This window comes from Diabrotica virgifera, chromosome 1 (assembly GCF_917563875.1).
Source record: "Diabrotica virgifera virgifera chromosome 1, PGI_DIABVI_V3a".
Lineage (NCBI taxonomy): Eukaryota > Metazoa > Arthropoda > Insecta > Coleoptera > Chrysomelidae > Diabrotica > Diabrotica virgifera.
Window position 1 is genome coordinate 2,920,746 of NC_065443.1, and position 24,837 is coordinate 2,945,582.

Here is a 24,837-nt window from a genome sequence, read left to right on the forward strand (position 1 = left end):
TTTAAATTAAAACATTTTTTCAAAATTTGTATAAAAGTCCAATCAAATATATACAAAACATATTACCCTTTTATAACAGTTTAGTTCACAAATATCACGAAATTAAAAAAGAATTCTGTCATACTGCAATTCTGAATACAAAAAATGATAAATTTACAACAGTGGCAGATCATTTTAATGCTGAACTGAAAAGCTGCAAAAAATGTACAATAGTATTACATAATAGCAAGTACCATAATCCAAATAAGTGTACTACATAATAATATGTATATCACACGAGGTGCGTTAAGTAGATGGAGAAATTTTTATTGAAAATAAGATTGTTTACACACATATTTCAGAATAAATATTTCATCATCAGTTACATTTGAGAACAATAAATACATTCATACATGAAAACCCTGCAAAGTAGATTATCTTCAGTTTGGAATGATAAAAATTTAATATTTATTCTAACCTAAAATTTAAAAGTAGCAAAAACATAAAATACGATAAAGATACGGTAAAATAACGAAAAATATAACAATATTTTAAAGTAGGCTATGGTAGGGCAGATTTGGACGTGAGTTTGGTTGGGTCTCAGGGCGTACAGATCCAAGTGTGTATGTACCACGTCACTGTAGATATCTTAATTTGCGCTTAGTGTTCATAAGAGTCTAAATATTTTTCTAGCATAACAGCCAAATTTTTGGCAACCACAATGAATCTTTTGAGCACTCATTTTAAGCTTAGGTTGTCAGTGTATCGAAGGAGGGTAATTTTTGACATGCTAAGACAAGGACAAGGCAAAATTAATGAATCTTGTCAATGATTGGTATCTGAAAGTTAAAAACCTTAAAAAAATGCTATTTTGAGGACAAATTGTTATACAGGGTCAAAGTCAAAGATAAGTTTGTAGATATAGATAAACTTTGCAAAGAAAGCCTTCAAAAAGTTTCCAAGATTTTCTGGGAATTGCTTTGAATATGGAAACAGCATTAAGGGAACAAGGTAACAAAGTGGAACCCCTAGTGGAAAAGAAAAGAAATAGTGGAGAATCAGAAGAGAAGTCAGAGGATAAAGTGTAATTAATGCAATAAAACAAATTATATCTTCAGTGAGTGTAAATATAAACAATTTACTTGTAAAAAGTGTGGTAAAAAAGGTCACATAATGGGAGCCTGCAAAAGTGGAGAAAAATCATTTATTAGAAAATGCAGAATATTCTTTAGTGTTTAGTTTAGATTTGCCAGAAATAAATTCTATAGGGCCAATAGGTGTACCTGCTTTAGTGAAGACTGTGCCAACTCAAGTAGAACTTGATACTAGGGCTGGAATTTCTTGTTTGTTTATTCATTTTATAAAGACAAACTAGGTCCTGTTCCTTTGTATTATCTGCTTTTTTCTATGTTTGCGTAGGTTATTCATAGTTTTGTCGATGACTATTCAAAAACAACAGATACAACTATTGATTTGTGCATTTTGTCATAAAATATTATGTCTTAAAAATATTCCTATACTGAAAAATAATGTCCAAATCTACCCCAACCTGCCCTAAATAAAATTCCATGAAATTTCAGTTCAAACCCATAACAATTTAAATTTCCATTACTGTGTTTTAACAGTGTCTACATACTTTCGATATTCTACATAACTGATGTATCCGTCATTGTCGGGATCTATGCGAGTTAGGAATTCATCGACATAATCAGATATAGCCTCGTCAGATAGACTTTTCGCCGAGTCGTCACCATCTAGAAAACAATCACAACAATTAAAAAATGTAGCCGGCAAACAAAAACTGTAGTTATGGTCTCTTTTGACTTTGTCTTTTTCGCACAGTGATGCCATATTTTCGGTATTCGCTATACGCACGAATCCAGTGATCTATTGTAGTGCGATTTAAGCGCTCGCATACACCAGGGAAATGACCAAAAAAACCCTGTTCGGGACTGTGGCAAACCCAGGTATCTAAAATAATTTTTAGGTATTATAAGCTTATATTAAGTAAAAAATTACCGATTGGCCTGTTCTCTTACAATAAATGGAAGCATGGACGTTAAAGGCCAGCTCCATTAGCCAACGAAGTCTTTTAAATGTGGTGCCTGCGTCGAATGTTTAGAATATCATGGAACGACAGAATCAGAAATGAGGAAGTGTTAAGAATTGCGGGCTTCCAGGATAGAGAACTTTTTGATTATACAGGGTGTCCCAAAAGTAGCGGAACGGTCGAATATTTCGCGAAATGAAGATCAGATCGAAAAACTGAAAAATACGTTTTCAAAAATCTATCGAATGACCCGCAGTTGGGGCTGGGGGTAACAGTTTTTATTGCAGATTTGGATTCCTTACGTAAAAGTAAGCAACTTTTATTATCTCGAGAAATAGTCGTCGCTGGGCCATCGAGGTGTAAACATCGTTAAAGCGCTCCGAAAAACCGGTGATTAAGAATTCTAATTATCTTATCAACAACAATAAAAAAAAACCCATTAGCAATAAGTGAGAAAAACAAAACAATATGTTCCCTTCGGGGAATCTTATTGGGTTCAGAAATGGACAACCAGTTTATCAACAACAAAACATACAGAGTGATCCAATAAATTTACAAATACCACAAGCAACCAATAACCAACTACAGTGGCAGCCAACAATGATGAAGCAACCAGAAAATGCAATGAACATGAATATGCCAACTATGCAACAACAGTATCATACAACTCCTATACAGACAGTAAATACCAACCAGTTCAGCTCTCAACCAGTTCAGCAGCAAATGCCGACATCAAGTAAAAATAGTGCAAATATCGAAGACAGAGAAACTCACTATATGACATCAACCAGCGAAGATGAAGAAGAAAATCAGACAAACAGTAAAAACGCTTGGCAAGTCATGGGAAGCAATAAAAGAAAGAAAATACATAACAACAAACCAAATCCAAGCGAAATTGAAACAGGTAACCGATTCCAACCGCTGTCGAAAGAAACAGAAGAAAATATTGGAAACGTCGAAACCAACAAAATACCAAAACCTCCACCAATATTTGTACACGGGGTACAGGATTTCAAAGAGATGACAAAGCAATTAGAGGAAATAGCCAAAAAAGAAGAATACCAGACAAAAAGTTTAATAAACAACGTTGTCAAAATAAATTGTGAAACACCAGAAATATACCGAAAATTGGTTAAGGAGTTCAAGGAAAAAAATATATACCATCACACGTACCAACTAAAAGAAGAACGAGCCTACAGAATCGTGATCAGATACTTACATCACTCAACCAATACTGATGACATAAAAAGTGAGCTATCTCAGTTAGGGCACAAAGTGAGAAACATAGTTAATGTAAAACAACAAAAAACCAAAGAACCACTTAATCTCTTCTTTGTAGATTTAGAACCCGCGCAAAACAACAAAGATGTCTATAATATAACAGGCCTACAGAACAGAGTAGTACACATAGAACCTCCACGAACTCAAAAAAACAGTATAATACAGTGCATGAGATGCCAACAATATGGACATTCCAAATCATATTGTAATAAACCATACGTCTGTGTAAAATGCGGAGGCTCACACAATACCACCACGTGCAAAAAGTCAAAGGAGACGCCAGCCATATGTGCGTTATGCAATGGAGGCCACCCAGCCAATTACAAGGGATGTGATCACTATAAGAAACTTACCAAAGGAAGCAATAAAAACAATGGAGAGCATCAAAACCCATCAGCAATCTACACAAATGATATATACACAAGAAACACACAACAACTATCCAATCCACTGCCCCAGGGCATGAGCTATGCTGAAGTAACTAAACGCAACCAAACAGAAGATACAACCACTGTGTTAAACAAGTTTTTGGAAGAATTCAAGAATCTATTCAACCAACTAATCCAACAAAATAGCATGGTCCTCAACATGCTTACCATGCTTATGAACAAAATGAAATAAATGGCTAAGTTTCTTCGAATAGCCCAATGGAATGCCAACGGCCTTCCAAGCCATACAGAAGAAGTGAAAATATTTCTAGACATAAATAAAATTGACATATTTTTAATTAGTGAAACACACTTCACAAACAGAACTTATTTTAACATACCTAAATATAAACTATATCATACTGAGCATCCTGACGGCACAGCCCACGGAGGTACAGCAATACTCATCAAAGAAAATATTAAACATCATGAACTACTGAAGTACAAAGAAGAACACATACAAGCAACGACAGTAAGCGTTGAAGCACTTCCATATAATGTCAACGTAACAGCTGTGTACTGCCCTCCTCGCCATAATCTAAAACGAGAACACTATGAAGAATTTTTCCAAACTTTAGGACCAAAATTCATTGCTGGGGGAGATTACAACAGCAAGCATACCTTGTGGGGGTCACGACTTATAACAACAAAAGGCAGAGAACTGGCACATGTTATACAAAATAAGAATTACTCATTTATCTCAACGGGAACACCAACATACTGGCCGACCGATCCCAACAAAAAACCAGATTTATTGGACTTCTTCATAACAAACGGTATCGGTATAACTTATACAGATATAACACCAAGCTATGACCTAACTACTGACCATAGCCCAATAATAGCAACGGTAAGTACAACAGTTATCACTAAAAAACCAAAACTCCACCTGCACAACAATAAAACAAACTGGGACACTTACCGACAAATAATTCACGATACTATCGAAATAACAACGAGGCTGAAAAAACCGGAAGAAATAGAAGAGGACTATAACAAATTTATAAACATACTACAGTATGCAGCTAAATCAGCTACCCCACAAAGTAGTCCCAACAGAAACATAAGTAATATACCTTTAGAAATAAAAAAACTGGTAGCTGAAAAAAGAAAGGCCAGATCTGCATGGCAACGAACACACACACCAGACAGCAGAACAAGATACAATCGCATCAGCAACAAATTAAAATCAAAGCTGCAAGAAGTCAAAAATGAGTCATTTACGAATTATATCACCAATCTTTCAAGACAAGACAACTCTATATGGAAGCCCATAAAAAGTAAGAGAAAGCCAATAACAGCATTACCTCCAATACGTAAAAATTCAACACCACCAGGACCATGGGCAAAAAGTGATAAAGAAAAGGCTGACCTATTTGCCGAGTATTTAGCAGAAGTTTTTACTCCACTAAATGACGACCAAGTACCAGAAGCGAACCAAATATTAGAAGAACCACTACAGATACAGGACCGAATAAAACTATTTACTCCAAAAGAAATTAGAGACGTAATTGCCACCCTAAACCCAAAGAAGGCACCAGGCGAAGATCTGATAACCGCAAAAATGTTAAAAGAAATACCCAAAAAGGGCATAGTTAAACTACTGCACATATTCAATGCAATACTTAGATGTGACTACTGGCCCAAAGCACTCAAAATTGGACAAATAATTATGATACCAAAGCCTGGCAAAAACCCTCTAGATGTCTCATCATATAGGCCTATCAGCTTATTACCAACAATCTCCAAGTTGCTTGAAAGACTTATCCTAAACAGAATAAATGCAGAAATAAATCCACAAAATTGGATCCCAGATCATCAGTTCGGATTTCGACAAAGCCATTCAACGATACAACAATGCCATCGCATAGTCAACGCCATTAACCAGTCACTTGAAAATCAGCAGTACTGCACAGCAGCCTTTATAGACATCAGTCAGGCTTTTGACAAAGTCTGGCATCCAGGCTTGTTATGCAAAATAAAAAGAATTCTTCCAGCAAGTTACTACAACCTACTGAGAGCCTACCTACACGAACGGCAGTTTAAAGTAAAAGTTAATGAAGAAGTCTCGGAATACAAGCCTATTCACTCTGGCGTACCACAAGGGAGCATACTAGGACCATTATTGTACATACTATATACATATGACTTGCCTACAAATGATAAAACAACCAACGGGACATTTGCAGACGACACTGCTATTTTTGCCAAGCATGACGATCCTATTGCAGCAACACAAAATCTCCAAGAGCATCTAAACTCACTTGAAATATGGCTGAAGAAGTGGAAGTTTAAGGTAAACGAAACAAAATCATCCCATATAACATTCACTCTCCGGACTGGAACCTGCCCACCAGTAACCATCAATCAAATAAAAATACCACAAAGTAATCAAGTCAAATATCTAGGGCTACACTTTGACAATAAACTCAACTGGAAACACCATATAACAAAGAAAAGAATGCAACTTGACCTAAAAACCAAAGAACTTTACTGGCTCATTGGAAGAAATTCCCATCTTTCAATAGAAAACAAATTGCTAATATATAAAGCAGTGATAAAGCCAATCTGGACTTATGGCATTGAACTGTGGGGCTGTGCTAGCAAATCCAATACTGTGATTATCCAGAGAGCGCAATCCAAGATACTTCGAGCAATAGTTAATGCACCATGGTATGTATCAAACCAAACTCTACACACAGATCTAAAAATTCCATATGTAACCGAAGTCATCCGAGAAAACAACAGAAAACACCACAACAAACTAGAAGACCATCCTAATCCACTACTTCATCCACTACTGCAACCTGTCCACAATAGAAGACTAAGAAGAAGCTGGCCCTCCGACCTAAGAGGTAACTGAGGAAACATCGCTGGATGTTTACCTCTCCACGTCACCACATTTACAATAATTTAATTTAATGTAAGACCAACAAATTGACTTATAGATGTTTGTTTTATATCTGATTGTCAATAAAGGGAGATAATAAAAAAAAAAAATCTCGAGAAATATACTTCCAAATGAAAAACCAAAAAATACGTGTTTAATATTTTTCAAAAACCTATCGAATAAGACCATACATGACACTCTACCCCACCCCCTGGAGGTGAGGTGAAAAGTAACATAATTTTTCTATGGTATCACGATAAATCGTTTTTTCCGATTATAGCGCCATCTATCCATAATTCAAAAAAATCTCTAGAATAAAAGGAATAGATAAGGAATCCAAATCTGCAATAAAAACTGGGGGTTTGCATTTAAGATTTTAAAGTACACTCCCTACCCCACCTCCAGGGGATGGAGTGGGGGTCGTGTTTGGTGTCATTCGGCAGATTTTTTAAAATTATTAAAGACGTATTTTTCAGCAAGTCGTACTCGAAGGGAAGATAGATTGTATAGCGGTCTAGGACGTAAAAGGATGTCATGGCTGCGTAATATTGTGTACAGTAAGGGAAAAAAACCTTTACTGTATAATATAATATGTATCTAAAAAATGTATATAATTTAAGTAATTAGGTTGTTACAAAAATGTTGTTTTTACATACGCAAACAAAACGAAGGTTGATTGACGGAGTTTGTTTGTGTAAACTTGCAGACTCACGTATCGTTTACTTTTCAAAGTCCGAATTATAAGAAGATATAAATAGCCCACAGAGGGATTACTATTGGCATTATAGTATTGTTATTATTCATATTAAGATTAAGATCGTTATTATGCTAGTTAGAAGTCATGCGAGAAGGGTGTCCTGAAGGACTACCCCGCGAAACAACATCTTAGTAACCTTATGTTGATGGATGTTGTAAATCATAAATAAAGTTAGAGTCAGTGTTTCAACTCGACATACCAACCCTGCAATGTATCATGGCAATCTACCAACTTAACAATTGGTAATGAGCAGGAATCCACAGCTTAAAATGCTGATAAAATCAATAATTTAATCCTGACTGTCTTAACATCTCACCTGACAAGACAATGTACGATGGATGCCCATGCAGGAACGCATGGCACCTTAAGAAGAATAAGCTTATATAAAGCAAACTCACACGTTTTCTGGATAGATTTCGGCGTCTTTTATTAATTATTAACTATTTAGTGTAAAAATGCCATTTCTTCGATCTTTTGCTTACAATTAAAAAGCTTTATCTTTTAAAATTTAAAACATAAAAAATCTTTAAAATGGTGATTGTTGAAAGTTGTCAAGTTAATTTTGTTGCTTCGAAAACTGAAAAATAAGGCAAAATCGTTAATTGTTGTCTAATTATTGTAAAAAAACAACCTAGGTATTTGTTATTGTGTCCAAAGTTTTGTATTGTGGTCTTGTAACAAATTGTCAAAATTTCAGATCGATCCATCAAGTAGTTTAAAATTTATTATATTTGTTTTTATTATATAATAACATTATTTTATATAATAACATTAGTCACAAAATAAAGAAGATAAGGCAATTATATGCATACCAAATGAAAGTCTAAGAGACGCAAAAATCTTTGGAGAAACCGTATAGATTTTCTTTATATAGGCCTATAATAACAATAATAAAAAATCAGATTCCTGGATTGGTCACAGCCCCGAGAAAAATGTTATTTCCCTGAGCTAGCAGTGGATATAACGAAAAGTTTAACTATTTATAAAATATTTTTCATTTTAATTCTCTAGCTAGACTGTGCTGCAGTTTACATTCTCAGAATGACCACAAGATGTCTCTGGCATCGTATGCATAGCGAATAGTAGAGATAATCTACTACTACATGACAAAATATTCTTGACTACAGAAATAAAAAGTAATTATATACCCTGTTCACTGAACCCAATCCCAACTCTACCCAAGTCTAGTAAATTTAGTAATTATTTTTTTTTCTATGTTGGACAAATTTTGAATTCCACCGAAAGTTACTATAAAACCAAGTAATATTAATTATTGTAATGTAAGTAAAAAAATAGTCACATGCCTTTGGTAACAAAATAAAACTGCATCAATTAAGGGCGTAGGCGCAAAATTTCGGACCAATGCTTTATAAATGCATTCATTTTTTTTCGAATACTGAAAAAATTAATAAGTATTTTTGAAAAATTTAAACGCAGAATAAAAGATTACATTATTACCGAGGGCCGAAAGTTCCTGAAAACTGCAACTATCTATGTTAGGGATACCCAATAAGTTAGTTAAACTTATACGAATGACTTTGGATGGTTCCAAAGCTATGGTGAGAATAGATGGAGATATAACAGAGGCATTTGATATTGAAACTGGAGTTAGGCAAGGTGATGCCTTATTAACAATGCTGTTTAAGCTAACTTCAGATGCTGGTGTTAGAAAATTGGATATGAACGGCTGTGCCTATTAATACAAGATCTATGCAGATATGCGGATGATGTTACCATAATAAGGCACAACAAAAGGGTATTACGCGAAAAAGCTATAGAGCTGAAACGGAAGCTGCTACGTTTGGTTTATTCGCAAAATTAAATTCCAACAGAGGGCGCTCAAAGTTTCAAAGATGGACGATAACTCGAGGAAAACAATTCATTTTGTCATTTGATCTCACAGTTCTAAAACGGTAAATTAAAATCATTTACACGAATGTTTTGCCAAAGTAACCACTAACTTTTGACACTAAGACATCTTATAGGTTAAAGACGACTCAAAATTATGTTTCATCTGTATGCATTCATGAAAATTTGATGCTAACTACTGATTTGTTTTTACCTTTTTTTCATAAAAAATCTGGCCCTACTATAATCACACAGCGTTTTAAAAAATATGAATCTCTCTTAAAATTTCTAATTTTGCTTTTAATTTAGTTAATAGGTACACTACAATTTATTTTACACTTACAGACAACAATTTTTAATTAAATAAAAACTGCAAACTAAGTAGGTGAATTTATTTTTTAAAAATTGTGTTTTGGAAATTATGAGGTGGTCGTAATATTTTGTATAACAATGTACATTCTATGTACAGAGTATATACTGCATTTTATTTATTTATTTAATTTTGAAGTCGCTTAAACATTAAAAAATACTACGTTTAATACAAACGTTAAATTAACAAAATGTGTGATTTGACATTAGTTAGTCTACGTCATAACGTGAGTATAATAGGAATGAATACTGAAGAACACTGCAATAGTTTTTTTAAGTCGAATTCATTGTTAATTAAAACATAAACTGACCGAAAATATGTACACAAATTAATGACAAAGTCAATGTTTTCCTCGAGTTGATGCTTTTCAAATTTGCCACCAGGCGTCGCCCACTTTGCGGTTCTTCCGCAAATATATAAATGAAAGCCGTGACGGTTCTAAACCAAAAAAACTGGGGGGGGGGTAAGGGAACACAATCGGTGAATAAACAAGATAATGTGCCTTTTTAACAAAGATTATAGTACAAAAGTCCTGTAAAAACTGGGGGGGGGGGGAGCTGCCCCCCTGCCCGGGCTAGAACCGCCACTGAATGAAAGTAAAACAAAATGTATGGAGTGTACAAAGTCGAATCAACATGAGAATCTGAAGGTAGACAACCATCCTACGAATATGCCTCCAATTTTCCCTACCTAGTGTTTTTTTGCATACAAAGACTTAATGAAAAGTAAGTTAGTGAATCGTGAGTCTACGCTTAGAATCTACAAAACAGTAATTAGACCAGTGGTCACATATGGATGTGAAATGTGGACTCTCTCAACCACTGATGAAAATCAACTGAGAATATTTGAGCGCAAAATACTAAGTAAGATATTTGGAGCAACACATTGCAGCGATGCTTCGTGAAGATTGAAAATGAACCACGAGCTGGATGAATTAATGCAGAGTGCAGATATTGTTAGATTTGTAAAGTCACAAATGATAAACTGACTTGGTCACTTAGAAAGAATGCCAGATAATCGAACTGTGAAAGTAATTCAGAGATGGAAGCCCTAAGGAAACAGAAGAGGAAGGTCTCGTAAAAGGTGGATAGACGACGTAGAGGGGGATCTTGAAACCATGAACATCAGGCTGTGGCTAAGGAAAGTATCCGGCAGGGCAGACTGGAAGAACAATGTTACGCAGGCCAAGACTCATAAAGGATTGTAGCGCCATTAGAAGAACAAGAAAGTTGGCTTTGAGAAAACCTTCAACAAGATGTGATACAGAAGGCTTGCGAACATATTAACCACCGATATAGATGATCAGAATGTGAGAATCATTATGAATTTATACCGATATCAGAAAGCCCTAATACGAGTAGACCACCAGTACTCATCCCTCTACATTTAATATCAGCTCAGAAGAGACGTTAAAAGAGAGAAGACATTAATGAAGGCAAATCGATGAATAGAACACTAGTGAAAGATCTAAGAAATGCAGATGATACAATACTCCTTACACACAGCATATAAGAGCTGCCAATTTTGGTTGATCGCACTTTGGTTTGGAATGGCTCTGAACAGAAAAAAAGGATGGTTGTCAATAAGAACAAGATGGAAGACGAAAGGTTTTTAAATATCTAAATTTAGTTTTATTTTGTTAGGTAGGTACCATTAATTTGTGACATCTTTGAATCCATATCGTTCTACTATAATTATTTTGCTATTCCTGTATACGAATTACCATATTCTGTCCAACATAGTAAATAAATTAATACTTAAAAAATCCAATATTCAACGTTCACTAGGATGATCTACACAAAATAAATGAAAAACAAAACACATACATTAAACCTGGGGTTTTCCTGTCGCTTTTTGCTGAGCTCTAATGAATTCTGGATAGTCAATATAACCATCTTTGTTAGCATCGTCCACGTTTAGAATAGGATCGATGAGATTAGTCAGTTCGTCGTCAGGGAAGATTCTCATCTCTTCGTTAGTTTTTTCTTTGTTGCCTTGCTCTGTATGATGTACATGAACCATTACCAATACAAACAGATGAAATAAAACCAGTCTTAGAGGTATTCTGGTAGGAATTATTTTGAATTTTTACAATTAGACAAAAAAATATTAAAATATGTTCCTGTAATAACACAAAATAACATAAACCAAGCTAAATCTGTGGTTTTCTTTGATTACGCTAAACTACGAAATATATAAAAAATGTTTATACAAAATTGATGCATGTATATCAAAGACATCTATAATTTATTACTTTTTTCGATTATACAGGGTCACTCAGAACAACAGAATGAACCATAGTTATTTATTTAATGGAACGCCCTGTATATTAAACCATTTTTTAATATATTTTTTAAAAATATGAAGAGTTTGCATAAATTTGTTGATTAACATGTTCAATATATTTCCAAACCAGATCTCTAAGACTTTAGGGTAGACTGCGTATGAAATGTTGATTTATAATAAGTAAAAAATTGGATTAAGAGTAAAAAAATTAATAAATATATACCAAAATTATCTTTGTCAAATAGTAGGATATTGGTTATGTCCAAGAAAAGAGGACTAAAAGGATATAAGGTCCTTGAATACCTAAGTGGAGCATAGAACTTCAGTGAAAACGTGTCATCGGGTTCCTTTTTGCGCTAAGGCCTCCACCTCATTCCAAGACCTCTTATCTCGTCCATTATAGTCTTCTAAGTTTGTGCTGGGCAACCTCTTTTTCTTTTTCCTTGGGGATTCCACTCTAGGGCGGTCTTTGCAATACTTTAACTATTTTTTCAGAGTGTGTGACCGATCCAACCCCATTTTCTGGATTTTATTATTTTCTACCCTCGTTTGTTCAGTGGTGTAACAGATCTTCGTTTCTGATTATGTTAGGCCAGAAAATACGGACAATAGGGAACTTGCATAAAATTTTAAATTTGAAAAAAATGTTATAAATCACAACAGAACATAGTTTAAAACATGTATCAAAGATAAAAAAGTTTTGTTTGGCTTTCGCTTGGCCCCTAAAGACAATTAAAAATTCAAATTATACAAGCCAGCCCAAAATGCGTCGTGACGGCATCCGTTTATATGTTTACATTCTTCCAACAAAGTAAACAGAATTTTAAATTAGACGTTTTAAACGTCAGTAGAAAATACAGTTATGTGACGTTACAAGTGTTTTTGATCGTTTGAACTATTCATCGAAAACTTGTACTTTTACAAAATGGTTTTATTTTCCGTAGTAAACCTTCTTTCCTTTCCTTCAATAACTATATCAAACTCCAATGTCAACAAACTGGTATATATGATTGACATACGATAAATGTTAATAGAATATAAATATTTTTCCTTTATTCCGCGACGGGGTATACCCAAGTAGGTGGAGGCCAATAAACTAAAGAAGAAGAAGAAGAAGAATATACCTGATTATAACCATAAACGGAACCATATAGTTAAACTGTGTGACGTCACGAGGCGTTTGAACTATTTTAAAATACAGAAGACTTTAAACTTTGTACTTCTAAGATATTATGAGTTTTTGAAGCGTAAAATTTTGGAAATCTCATTTTTATACAAAACTGAACATTATTATGTAATAAAAAAATGTGCAAGTTCCCTATTCTTCGTAGACATTTGTTAACAAAGACCTGCATTTTGTCTGTAATCATTTTACAGCTTAATCCAATTTTTTCTTTGTAAGGGTGTTTGTCACTTTCCAGGTTTCTCATCGGTAGAGTACAACAGACATGACATTTGACTGAAATTGTCGGATCTTTGTCCGACAGAGGATTGAAAGCTTGTTGAGCTTTTCGTATCATTATACGACTATCATCTTCTGTACCTCTGTTTTCTGTCATGACACTTCCAAGATACAAAAAATTTTCCATATTTCAATCTACATATTGTCAATAGTAAATAGCTTGTTGTTCCTTGTGTTTATTCTCGTCGACTTGGTTTTACTAATATTGATTTTCAAACCTATTTTATTGGCTTCAGTGGAAAGTGTTTCCAATTGGTCCAAATACATTGGAAAATATTTTAGATAATATGACCCTGAACCAGTCGTAGATTTCAAGTACACTCCATGTGGTCTTAGGGTAAAATATCTCTTTTGCATTCCATCGCAAACTAGCAAATGGTGCAGACATAAATAACATAAATTGTATTTTCAGCATTGGAACCCAGACTAACAAAAAGTGATTCCAATGAAGGAAAAACAGAATTCCAAAAGCATTGATACTGTTTTTTTTTTATAACATATACCTAATATAAGTTTTATATTTAACTTTTGATAACATTATTTGGCCAAGTTGTTTAAAATTGAGAAAATTTTTACCAGCAAAATCACCAAGCTAACACTTCAAACGTCAACCAAAAAACGAAAGCCAAAACGTTGTTAATTTACAAATACGTAACTGCAGTAACCCAAGTACACACAAAACAAAACAGTAATTTCAAAAAAAAAAACACAAACCATAAAATACTAGTAGTGTGAGTTGAGATCCTCAATCAAATTTGCAAGGTTTCAAACACCTCATCATTAATGTAGATATCAACATAACAATACCAAGTTAGGAGACTGTTTGTGATGACAAGAAAATAAACCATAGTAATTAATCTGAGGTTCACTACACCAATCAAATCAAGGACTAGGTACATACAGTCGGAAAAATGAAAGAATACCCATGAACGATCACATTATTTTGTATTTGCTGTCTTTTTCTATAAATAACAAACTTTTAGAAATATTTCTTTATAGAAAAAGACAGCAAATACAAAATAAATGATTGATGTGATCGTTCATGGGTATACGCTCTGAGCTTCGATGGTGTCGCTCCTAGCGGATTACTAATTCAACTTTCACCGGTAATTTTTAAATTTATGATTTAATTGTTATCGCTTAATATTTACAACGCAAAAAAGTAGTTAAATTGTAATCGATTTTTTTAAGATTTTGCTAATCGTTTTGACGTTCTATTTATGAAATAATAATTTATTACTTCGGATACTTTCACAATTATCGTGTAAAAAAACTTAAATTCAGTATTTAAAACGTAAGTATATTTAAGGTAAAAATATATACCACAGCTTTGACCAACTAATATTTTTTTAAATTAATGTTTTTAATTTTAATTTTGAATTAATCACTTACGACATTTATGTCAAATTTCCAGTAAACGTTTACAGACCTGTCACTACTGGCGCTCGCGAATTTATAAATATCCCCTCTACATACGAGCTCACAGCGCATAGGGCTTTTCATCGATTGTCATTTGTTTCGAGCTTCTGTCAGATGTTGTATAATCTGTGTGTCATATTACTATAAACGGATTATACGACATATGACAAAAGCTCGAAACAAATGACTATGAATGAAAAGCCCTATTCTTTCATTTTTCCGACGTTATGCAAAGTTTACAATGTATATATTTATTTATTTATTTAAAAATTTATTCAAGAATCTAATAGTATGCAATTTCAAAATTATTAAGAAAAGATTAAAAACAATTAGATAAAGGTAATGAGAAAAATAGATTTTATAACTTAATCCAATTTTTTGAGTTGAAGTGTGTTCTATAACTAAATTTTTGTTGGTATTGCAAATTAATTAATTGATCATATTCAAAAAATGTCCCGCCCATCTCCATTTTTACCTTGCTTGTAATACGTTCGATTGGAGATGGGCGGGACATACTGCAAGAATGGAAGACGACAGATGGATAAAAATTCCTTGTGTAGAGAAGCCACGAACAAACAAGCGAATCCGAGGAAGACAAAAGAATTGTGAGCAATTGGATAGCAGAGGCACAGAACAGAAAAGATGGAAATATCTGGAGGAGGCTAATGTTCAACAATGGACAAATCAGAACTGATTGATGATTCAATGGGGAAGGCAACAGTAAACTACCCCATTATTATTCCCTAGTTCAATCATAATGGCACTGACATATATAAGAAAAGGTGTACTGATCATGGTCCTCTGACGCCAAGCCAAGCTGTAGAAGACAAGCACACAGGTCTTCCCAGAACTTCATCCAGCGAAATCCCTGTGACAGTATAAAATAATTAAAAATAAAATCAGACATAAGAATAGGAATGTGAGAAGTATCTAGGACTCCGGTAAGGCACAAAACACCATAGGTGAGATGATAGAGAGAGGGAGAGAGAGAGAAATTTATTGTTTCTAAAATGAGTTAGGTATGTAGTGCCGGCGCAAATTGATCCTAAGCGAACACAACCTGGCACCGGCGAGGTGCGTAGAGAGTTCTGCGCATCCTATTATCAGTGAATACAGTGCCAGGTCTAGCATGCGAACGTTTGTCATCGGCGTACAGTTTTCTGGTGTCGTGGGACGCGTGACTCAATTCTCAGTTGCGGTTTTGTTTTCGAGATGGACGTAGAAAAGCTAATAGAACTCGTTCGGAATTACTATTATTATAAACAACACTGATTGTGATTGGATTGTCGTTGCAAAAACTGCTTACCTATTACATATATTTATATCTTGTCTACATATTTTATTTTTAAGCATGAACAAGCCCGGTATGATGACACATTTTATTTGAGGGTTGTGCGATATTCACAGATATGCTTAACGGTTTTTAATGATAATGCTGTGTAGATTTAAGAAATGAATGATATTTACAAAATTTTTATACCTATAGAAAAGGGATTACGCCATCATTTGTGACATTGTATTTCTAGGCCTGGATCCCGCGTACCAACAAAAAGTTGATTAATAGCAAGCTGAAAATTTGTTAATAGCTTAACGGACAAACTTTGATGTACGGGAACACTGAAACAGGGGAAGTTTTAATTGTGGAACAGGTTAAAAATTTGGAACGTCAGACTACAAAAACGTTCCATATATTTTGTCGAACAGAACTTCCAATTGATTTGTTACCATTTCATTAAACTCTCATAGAAAAATTAGACTGGTGTTTATCACTAACTGGGCATTTTAATGAGTGAAACAGGAAGAACATGTCAAATAACAGGAATCATGTTGGTTAGTAATAGCAATCTGATTTTTGAATGAGAGTTTAATGATACGGTAACAAATCGATTGGTTGTTCTGTCCGACAAAATACATGGGACGTTTTCGTAATGTGACGTTCCAAATTTTTAAACTGTTCCACTATTAAACCTTCCCCTGTTCCAGTGTTCCTGTACATCAAAGTTTATCCGAATAGACACTGTTAAGCTACTAACAAATTTTCAGTTTGCCGGATCCAGGTCTATAAAGTATGTTTTGCTTTTAAAATAAAAGTTGTCCTTCATTTTGTGTAGGTTCATTTGATAAAAATAAAAGTTAAGTTTCTGTAATACTTAAGAGGCGGCATTTCGAAGACTTGCATCATATTGAAAAGATGTACCGCACGGCTCTGTAGTTAGTGTGGCTTTTGCCAATAAATCAAAGTTATGCGTTTACAAGAGCATATTATTTGAAAAATAAGGAGTACCATAATGTGTCATAATTATAATCTCCTTTATACAGATAAAAAATTGTTTAGTATGTACATATTTCTAAATCCACACAATCAATGGAAAATGATTCATGGTAAAAAATATCTATTAATGACACTGTTATCGACAAAGTCGATCAATTTTAAACTTGTCATCATATATTTATTAGACTTTTGTTTATCGTTAAAAATTAAATGATGGTTGTGAATTGTATTTTTTGTGTTATTTAATATTTTAGCAAAAACATAATCAGCAAAAATCTTATTTAAAACATGCGAACCGTTTTTGCAATCATAATCAATGCAGTGTTTAACTTATGCTTGTTATTATAAAGGTATGTAGAAATAGAATACTCAGTGTAAGATATCTTTTTATGCACCCCGCTTATGATCAAATTCGATGTTTTCGAAAGTCATACCGCTACGACTACTAGGGACGTGTAAGATATTTTTAAAACGTTACTAGTTACATGTACGGAACTACCGTTTTTTAGTTGCCTACTCAATTCAGTACAAGGATCAGATACATCAGTATTTTGTAATCAGTATTTGTACTTAGTACCACTGAGAACCGGTATCAATAGTAACCGTTACACGTTTGCACTTATTTTGCCCGTCTCTATTCGTTACGGCGACAGCCGACGGTCGGGTTAGCTTGTGTTCAATATGCGGCACGCTAGAAAAATAACTGCACAGGTCACCCGTCCCACCGGCGCAGGTTGTGACTCGCTTAGGTTCAATATGCGCCGGGACTTATGAAACACAACATGGCTCAATATACCAGTTCTTGGGATAGGATAAGCCTTACATGAAGATGCAGGCGTTAACATCAACGGAATTAATGTCAACAATCTCCAATATGCAGACAACACAGTACTGACTGATTGTTTCCAATGAAAAAGAGCTGCAACAACTTCTAAACAGGGTGACCAAAAAATATGTTAAATATGGGCTAAAACAACTTAATATTTCTAAAACAAAACTTATAATTGTCACAGTTGTCAGCACAATGGAATCAATATCAATGGACATCAGAGCGTATGAAATAAAGTTAGAAAGACGAGGAACATGAAAAATCTCAGATACAAAGTTTACTGCAATAAAACAATTAAAGTAATTGAAATGAAATAATAAACAATATTTTAAATCTAAGACTTTTCGTTAAAAGAAACTGCTTTCTAGTTACATCCTGAATCTCCGGCTTTATAAGCACGGAGACGACGAATATAGAAGAAAGCAGAAAGAACAACGGTCACATATCTACTTTCTTTTCGTCTAGGAAAAGGGTCGAAAGACAGTTTCAAGTACTAAAAACTCTGAGTAAAGATGAAAAAGGAGGAAAGGCAGTTTTTTTTTTTTCATTTGATTCAGAGTTGGACCACCATCTCCAGATAGCTATTTCTGCCTCTCAGACGTTATCAATGGAGCTATGCAGTCAACTCTGAACCAAATATCAACAGACTGCCTTATTTAATGGAAATTACCACGAATGCAATAATTTCACCTTTGAGACGCAATCAGCAACATCTCTCGTAAAACGAGGAAGACAAAAAATCTCAGGTACAAAGTTTACTACAATAAAACAATTAAAATAATTGAAATAAAATAATAAACAATATTTTAAATCTGACGGTCTTATGAAAATTTCCTCATCCCACAAAAAAAATGTTTAGCATGCCAAGACTCAGAGGGTTGTAGCGCCATTAGAAGAAGATAACATTCAAAAAACAATAACTTTGGATTTGGATTATCGGTATTAAAACAATATTTTAGTACCTATATTATAGAACACATTTCAAAATTTATCTAACACCATTAGTAAAGCCAGATTCATCACACAACATCAATAAAAACAATACAACAAACAAAAATAAATACATACCGTGCCAATGTATAAGGGATTTGATTAATTCGCAACCATCCAATTTGTTATTATTGTCAGCATCATGCATCTTGAAGTAGTGGAATTGTAATTCTTGTTCGCTCATTTTACTTGTATCAATTGGTACGTCCATATGTTCAGCTATATGGCTGTAATTTAATATTAACATTTAAAAAAATATATTTTTTTTATTACCAAAATATGTACCAAGTTATGTGTATAAATAAAAAAAAGCAAGAAGAAATAGATGAGGGTCAGATAGATGATAGTAGTTTTGGGTTCAGAAACGAACTAGGAACCAGAGAGGTGTTATGTGTTTTTACTGTGATGACTCAAAGATGCATCGATACGAATGTGGATGTGCATATTTGTTACATTGATTTTGAAGAAGCATTTGACAAAGTAAACATGAAAAATTAGTCCAAATTCTAAAAACAAAAAACATAGACAAAAGGGACTTAAGAATAATAACAAACCTTTTGATAATTTATTATTTATTAAATTCAACAGGCCGTGCAGACCTAGAGCTAAAAATATCTTTGTTTTAATTATTTTTTATCCAATACTTTTTATTTTCAGTTTTCAATAATACTTCCCATACTCTGCTCTTCTACCTCTTTTTTTGTCTACCTTTGCTTCTCTTTTGTTTTGGCTTTCTCAAGAGTACTATATTTGATATACACATTTTCCCATTCTTTTGATATATCTCTTCTTTTGATAAATATCGTATTCTCTGTGCTTTCATTACAGTCGTTATTTTTGCCTGTTATTTTGTTTACCATGTCTTGCTCTATTATTATGTTATTATGTTATTATGTTACAATTTCATGATTTGTTTCCATTATTTGTTTTACTTATCATTTCTGTAAAATAATTTTGCCATCTTATTATTCATTTATATTATATAGGACGTCTCGAAAAGATTGGTCATAAATTATACCACAGATTCTGGGGTCAAAAATAAGTTGATTGAACCTAACTTACCTTAGTACAAATCTGCTCATAAAAAAGTTACAGCCCTTTGAAGTTACAAAATGAAAATCAATTTTTTTCCAATATATCGAAAACTATTTGAGATTTTTTATTGAAAATGGACATGTGACATTCTTATGGCAAGAACATCTTAAAAAAAATTATAGTGAAATTTGTGCACCCCATAAGAATTTTATGGGGGTTTTGTTCCCTTAAATCCCCCTAAAATTTTGTGTATGTTCCTATTAAATTATTATTGTAGTACTATTAGTTAAACACAATGTTTTTAAAAGTTTTTTGCCTCTATAGTTTGTTTTTTAACCAAGAGGAGTGATTCAAATTTACTGCTCCGTAATGTTTGTTTCTAATTGGTTAAACCGCAGGCAAGTTTACTCCACTGTTATTAAATTTTGACACTAATGACATTTATGAAATTTTGGCACTTCTGTCATTTTATAGGTTAATTAAGTATATCGGCGATTTTTTGTGTTTTCTGTATTATTCCTTTAATTTTTAGATTTTTAGTCTAGTTTTTATATAAAAACATTTCTTTTTAGAACACTTTAGCGATGTGTTAATATAATATAATATGTATGAATTATCATCGAAAGCTGATATGATCAACGAAAAAAGAAGATGAATTTGGTGACTGTTCTAGTAACTTTCTTGAGTGTGAATCTGTCTTTTTAGTTTACTCCTCTTGGTTAAAAAATCAACTATAGTACTTTCTCGAAAAGCCAGTTTTTATTGAGATATTTTGAATATTTGTCAAATCCATCACATATTTGTATATGGTTAAGTATGATTATAGAGACTTGGTAATAATATGAAAATTTATTTATAATTTACATGTTTAGATATATTTTGAACCATATTAAATAAGACACTGCATCTCGATAAAAGTTGACTTATCGAAAAAATACTAAGAGACAAAAACGTTTTAAAAATACTGTGTTTAACTAATGGTACTGCAATAATAGTTTAATTGAAACGTATACAAACATTTGGGGGGGGGGGGTTAAAAGAACGTATGAAAAAAGAAGTCGCATCTCGATAAACACTGGCTTATCGAAAAAATACTTACAGGCAAAAAATTTTTAAAAATATTTTATGAAACTAATGGTGCCACAATAATAACTTAATTGGAACATACAAAAAAGTTTGGGTGGGTTTAACGGAACAAAACTCCATAAAATTTTTATGGAGAGTACAAATTTAATTGTTGTTTTTTTTATGATGTTCCTGCCATAAGGATGCCACATGTCCATTTTCAATAAAAAATCTCGTAAGCGTTTTCGATATATGAAAAAAATTGACTTTCATTTTGTAAGTTCAAAGGGCTGTAACTTTTTTTGTGTGCACTATTGTATACAGGTAAGTGAGGTTCAATCAACCTATTTTTGACCCCAGTATCTGTGGTATAATTTATGACCAATCTTTTCGGAACACCCTGTATTATGTACAAGAGGGCAAACAATCTCTGGATACTAAAAACAAAGTATCTTTTCTCCAATGAAAACTATAAGAAATCAACTGTCAGACCTATTATAATATACCAGAATATATCAGGTAGGTTGTCCCAGCACTAGGGTATAAGGTGACTGCCTGCAAAACTAGCATAGGCACTCTTCAGTTTTTAAAGTAGTATTTTGTATACCACCATTATAAAAAAACTCATTTTGGAGCCCCCAAACAGGAGCACCGCCTACAGGGCATTCCTTGCAGGCCCCTTATCGCCGGCCCTGGATATTATGAGATTAGGCCATTTTGAAAAGCAGGAATATTTATCCTTACTTGTCTTCAACTATCAATCTCTACAACGCTTCCAAGAAAAGTCTTAAATATATATTAAAAAATAATCTAAAAAAATATCCAACTAAGACTACTTACTCCTTTTCTTGGACAACATTAGCAGCATTTAAAAGTTGTTGAGGTTGATCATGGTTATGGTGATGATCGTGATGTTGCTGTTGCTGTACTGGTACATTTTGTTGGGGTACAGGGACCTGTTGGGGCACCTGTTGATATTGTTGTTGTTGCTGATACTGTTGTGGAGGAGGTTGTTGATATTGTTGTTGTTGTGGTGGGGGCTGTTGATATTGTTGTTGAGGCACTTGGTGTTGTTGGTATTGTTGTTGAGGCACTTGCGGTTGGTATTGTGGAGGGGGAGGTTGCTAAAACAAATATATTTCCATCAGAATTTAAAAATAAGTACAACAAATTATTTTCTTGGCTTAAATATAGGGTTATGTTAATGGTTTGTCTGTTAAACGCACAGGAGGTTACAATAGCAATTGAAATATGGATTTAAGGGACACATACAGGGCGTCCCCGAAAATAGTGCGTTCCTTTAAAGTAAGGATATAATACACAATTTAGAACAAAAAAGTCCTATAACATTTTTTTCTAAAGTTAACTGTTTCCAAGAAAAAAATTACATAGTTCGACATATAAGTGAATTTTTATTTTCATAAATTTTAATGACCTGGCAACGTGGCGAAGAAGACCTTGTTTATAACTGGAAATTTAACCTAATTCAATCCCTTGTTTATTTACAATTGGTGTGATTTTTGGGGATGTTGACACCTATAGGTACGTACCTGCAACTCTTATCTATGAATTACAGGAAATAGCCAATGTCAAATTTTTGGTTTGTTTGATGTGAGGGGACAACCACCCCTGCAGAAATGAATATCGGTTTGGTTGATATTTACATTATTTTACCTACCACTAACTGACCTACAAACCTAGATACTATTTTTCTACCTTCAGATTTTTAAATTGTGCATTGTTGCCAGACCTCAATTTGCATATCAAAATGTATTTTCGTTTTTTGGTCAAACGGCTGAATTTAGAAAAAAGTTATAAGACTTTTTTGCTCTACATTGTTCCTTCTACCTATACCTTTAAGGAAAGCACTATTTTCGGGGACACTCTGTATATATCATGGGTCAATAACATGTTACTTCAATGGGCTCTTTTGTACTGGATTCTTAATGGCTTAAGGATCCTAGTGATTTCAGTGAATTTCCATATTTTTGGAAAGTATAATAAGCTTAGCATGTGATTAAATATAACTGTTAGCATAGTAATGGCCTTGCGAGGAAGTTGTTTTAGTACTTGTGCAGAGATTAAATCATAACGTGGGGCATTTCGTGAGTTTGTTTATTTCTTTCTTCAATTCTGTAGAAGTTAAACTTTTGATCAGAAGTCTATTAAGAACTAGTCCATTCGCTATTTGGATGGAAGGGATAGTTGTCTATGGTTTCTTAAGCCTCATAATCACCTTCCATAGCGTCTGGTCATTTGCTGTAAAGTTTATAATGTAATGTTCAAAGGTTTCATTGTTTGTGGGAGTTAATGGCTTCTCTAAGTTGCCTACATAGTATATTGTATACAGTGATGAGCATGCTAGTAACTGGCCAAATAGTGCAAAAGATGGAAAACACATCAAGTTGTGAGATAAAAAGAAATAAAACTAGTAGAGTTGTTAAATTTAGCGATAGTAAGATATAAATTTACATTATATTGATTGTTTCCCACCTTTAGACGTATCAGAGGAGTATGTCAACTAAAACTGTCACTGTGACAGTGGCATTTCTCAACCTCGTCCGATACATCTGAAGGTGGGAAACAATCTATAAGTTACTATCGCTAAATTTAACACCTCCACTAGGTTCATCTCTTTTTATCTCACAACTTAATAATGTTTTCTATCTTTTGCGTTATTTTGCTGGTTATTAGTGCTCTCATCACTGTATATGTTACTCTATGTTGTTTCCAGATCTTTGCCTTATTCTTCTTGCATGTCGTTTTTCAGCAATGAGTTGGCAAATCATGCAGTTCATGATGTATCTATGTCATTTGGAGATTTGACCTGCAAATTAAAACTGCCTTGTGTTTTCGTCTAGGTAGGATTGAATATCTGCCCAGTTGGTGTTTTTTGACATGAGTCAAGGAGGGAGTTTATTGTTTATATCTATGGTACTCTTGTTCATAAGAACCCAACCAGTGTATGATCCGATGAGGAGATCATAGCTACAGTTGTTTCTGGATACTCTTTTGCATAAGTAGTAATACATACCATCTGAGTTTTCTGGAGTCACTCATCAGTAAGTAGGGATTCTGTTGATGTGGCAATCATAGATGTTGTCGGTCATTGCTTTTAAAAGATTATGGCCTTTTGTTGTTGAGTCTTGAGCCCCAAGGAATGTGTTTTGTATTCCAGTCTCCCCCAGCTACGAATTTACTGTTAAGTAATTGAAAGGTTTTGTATTTATTATTTATGGAGATTGCATGACAAGGAGGGCTGGAGATTGCAGATATGTTAAAATGCCATGGTGTTGCATTCAATACAACAGTTGCAGTTTACTCATAACTAAATTATATTATGTTATATTACCAATGTTATCAATTTCACAAAATATTTGTAGATTGTAGGCTTATCAACTAATTACATCCAAGACATGCACAATGATAGAAATTTAACACTGTCACACATAGCTGAAGACAGGTATTTTGAGACAAAAATATTTATTTCTTTTGCAAAAAGAATTGCAGAAGGTTAATGTTTTGGTTTAAAATAACTGAAATTATGATATTTAAGATTAATAAAAACGTAAAGCTCTTTTTACGTCCTGAATGATACTTGCGATACTTATATACAATATGGTATGTTTTAAGAAATACCTGATAACGCTGTGGCGGTACTCCTGGAGGCACCTTTTGTGCACTAATAATGAGCACAAGTACGTTCAAAACTATAAGTGAAAAACTGTATAAATACATTCTGTTTAACTGAATAAAAGTTCAATTCAAATACTTATAGAAATGTTAACGTTATGTTTAAGTTCAAATCTAGCCTCTGTTGAAGAACACGTATTTGACACTTTTGACGTTTTGACGGGACGGGGAAAAACAATTTAA

The 24,837-nt window shown here is 33.6% G+C and overlaps 1 protein-coding gene across 1 annotated transcript; it reads right to left on the minus strand.

Moving 5' to 3' along the window:
- LOC114328024 (G-box-binding factor) lies at nt 1–24,837 on the minus strand. The gene is made up of 5 exons (XM_050657808.1): nt 24,601–24,837; nt 21,802–22,085; nt 18,940–19,088; nt 11,430–11,603; nt 1–1,733 (listed from the first exon to the last, which is right to left on the minus strand). Exons 1-4 carry the CDS (start codon nt 24,697–24,699, stop codon nt 11,431–11,433), a joined length of 705 nt encoding a protein of 234 aa, XP_050513765.1. The 5' UTR covers nt 24,700–24,837; the 3' UTR covers nt 1–1,733; nt 11,430.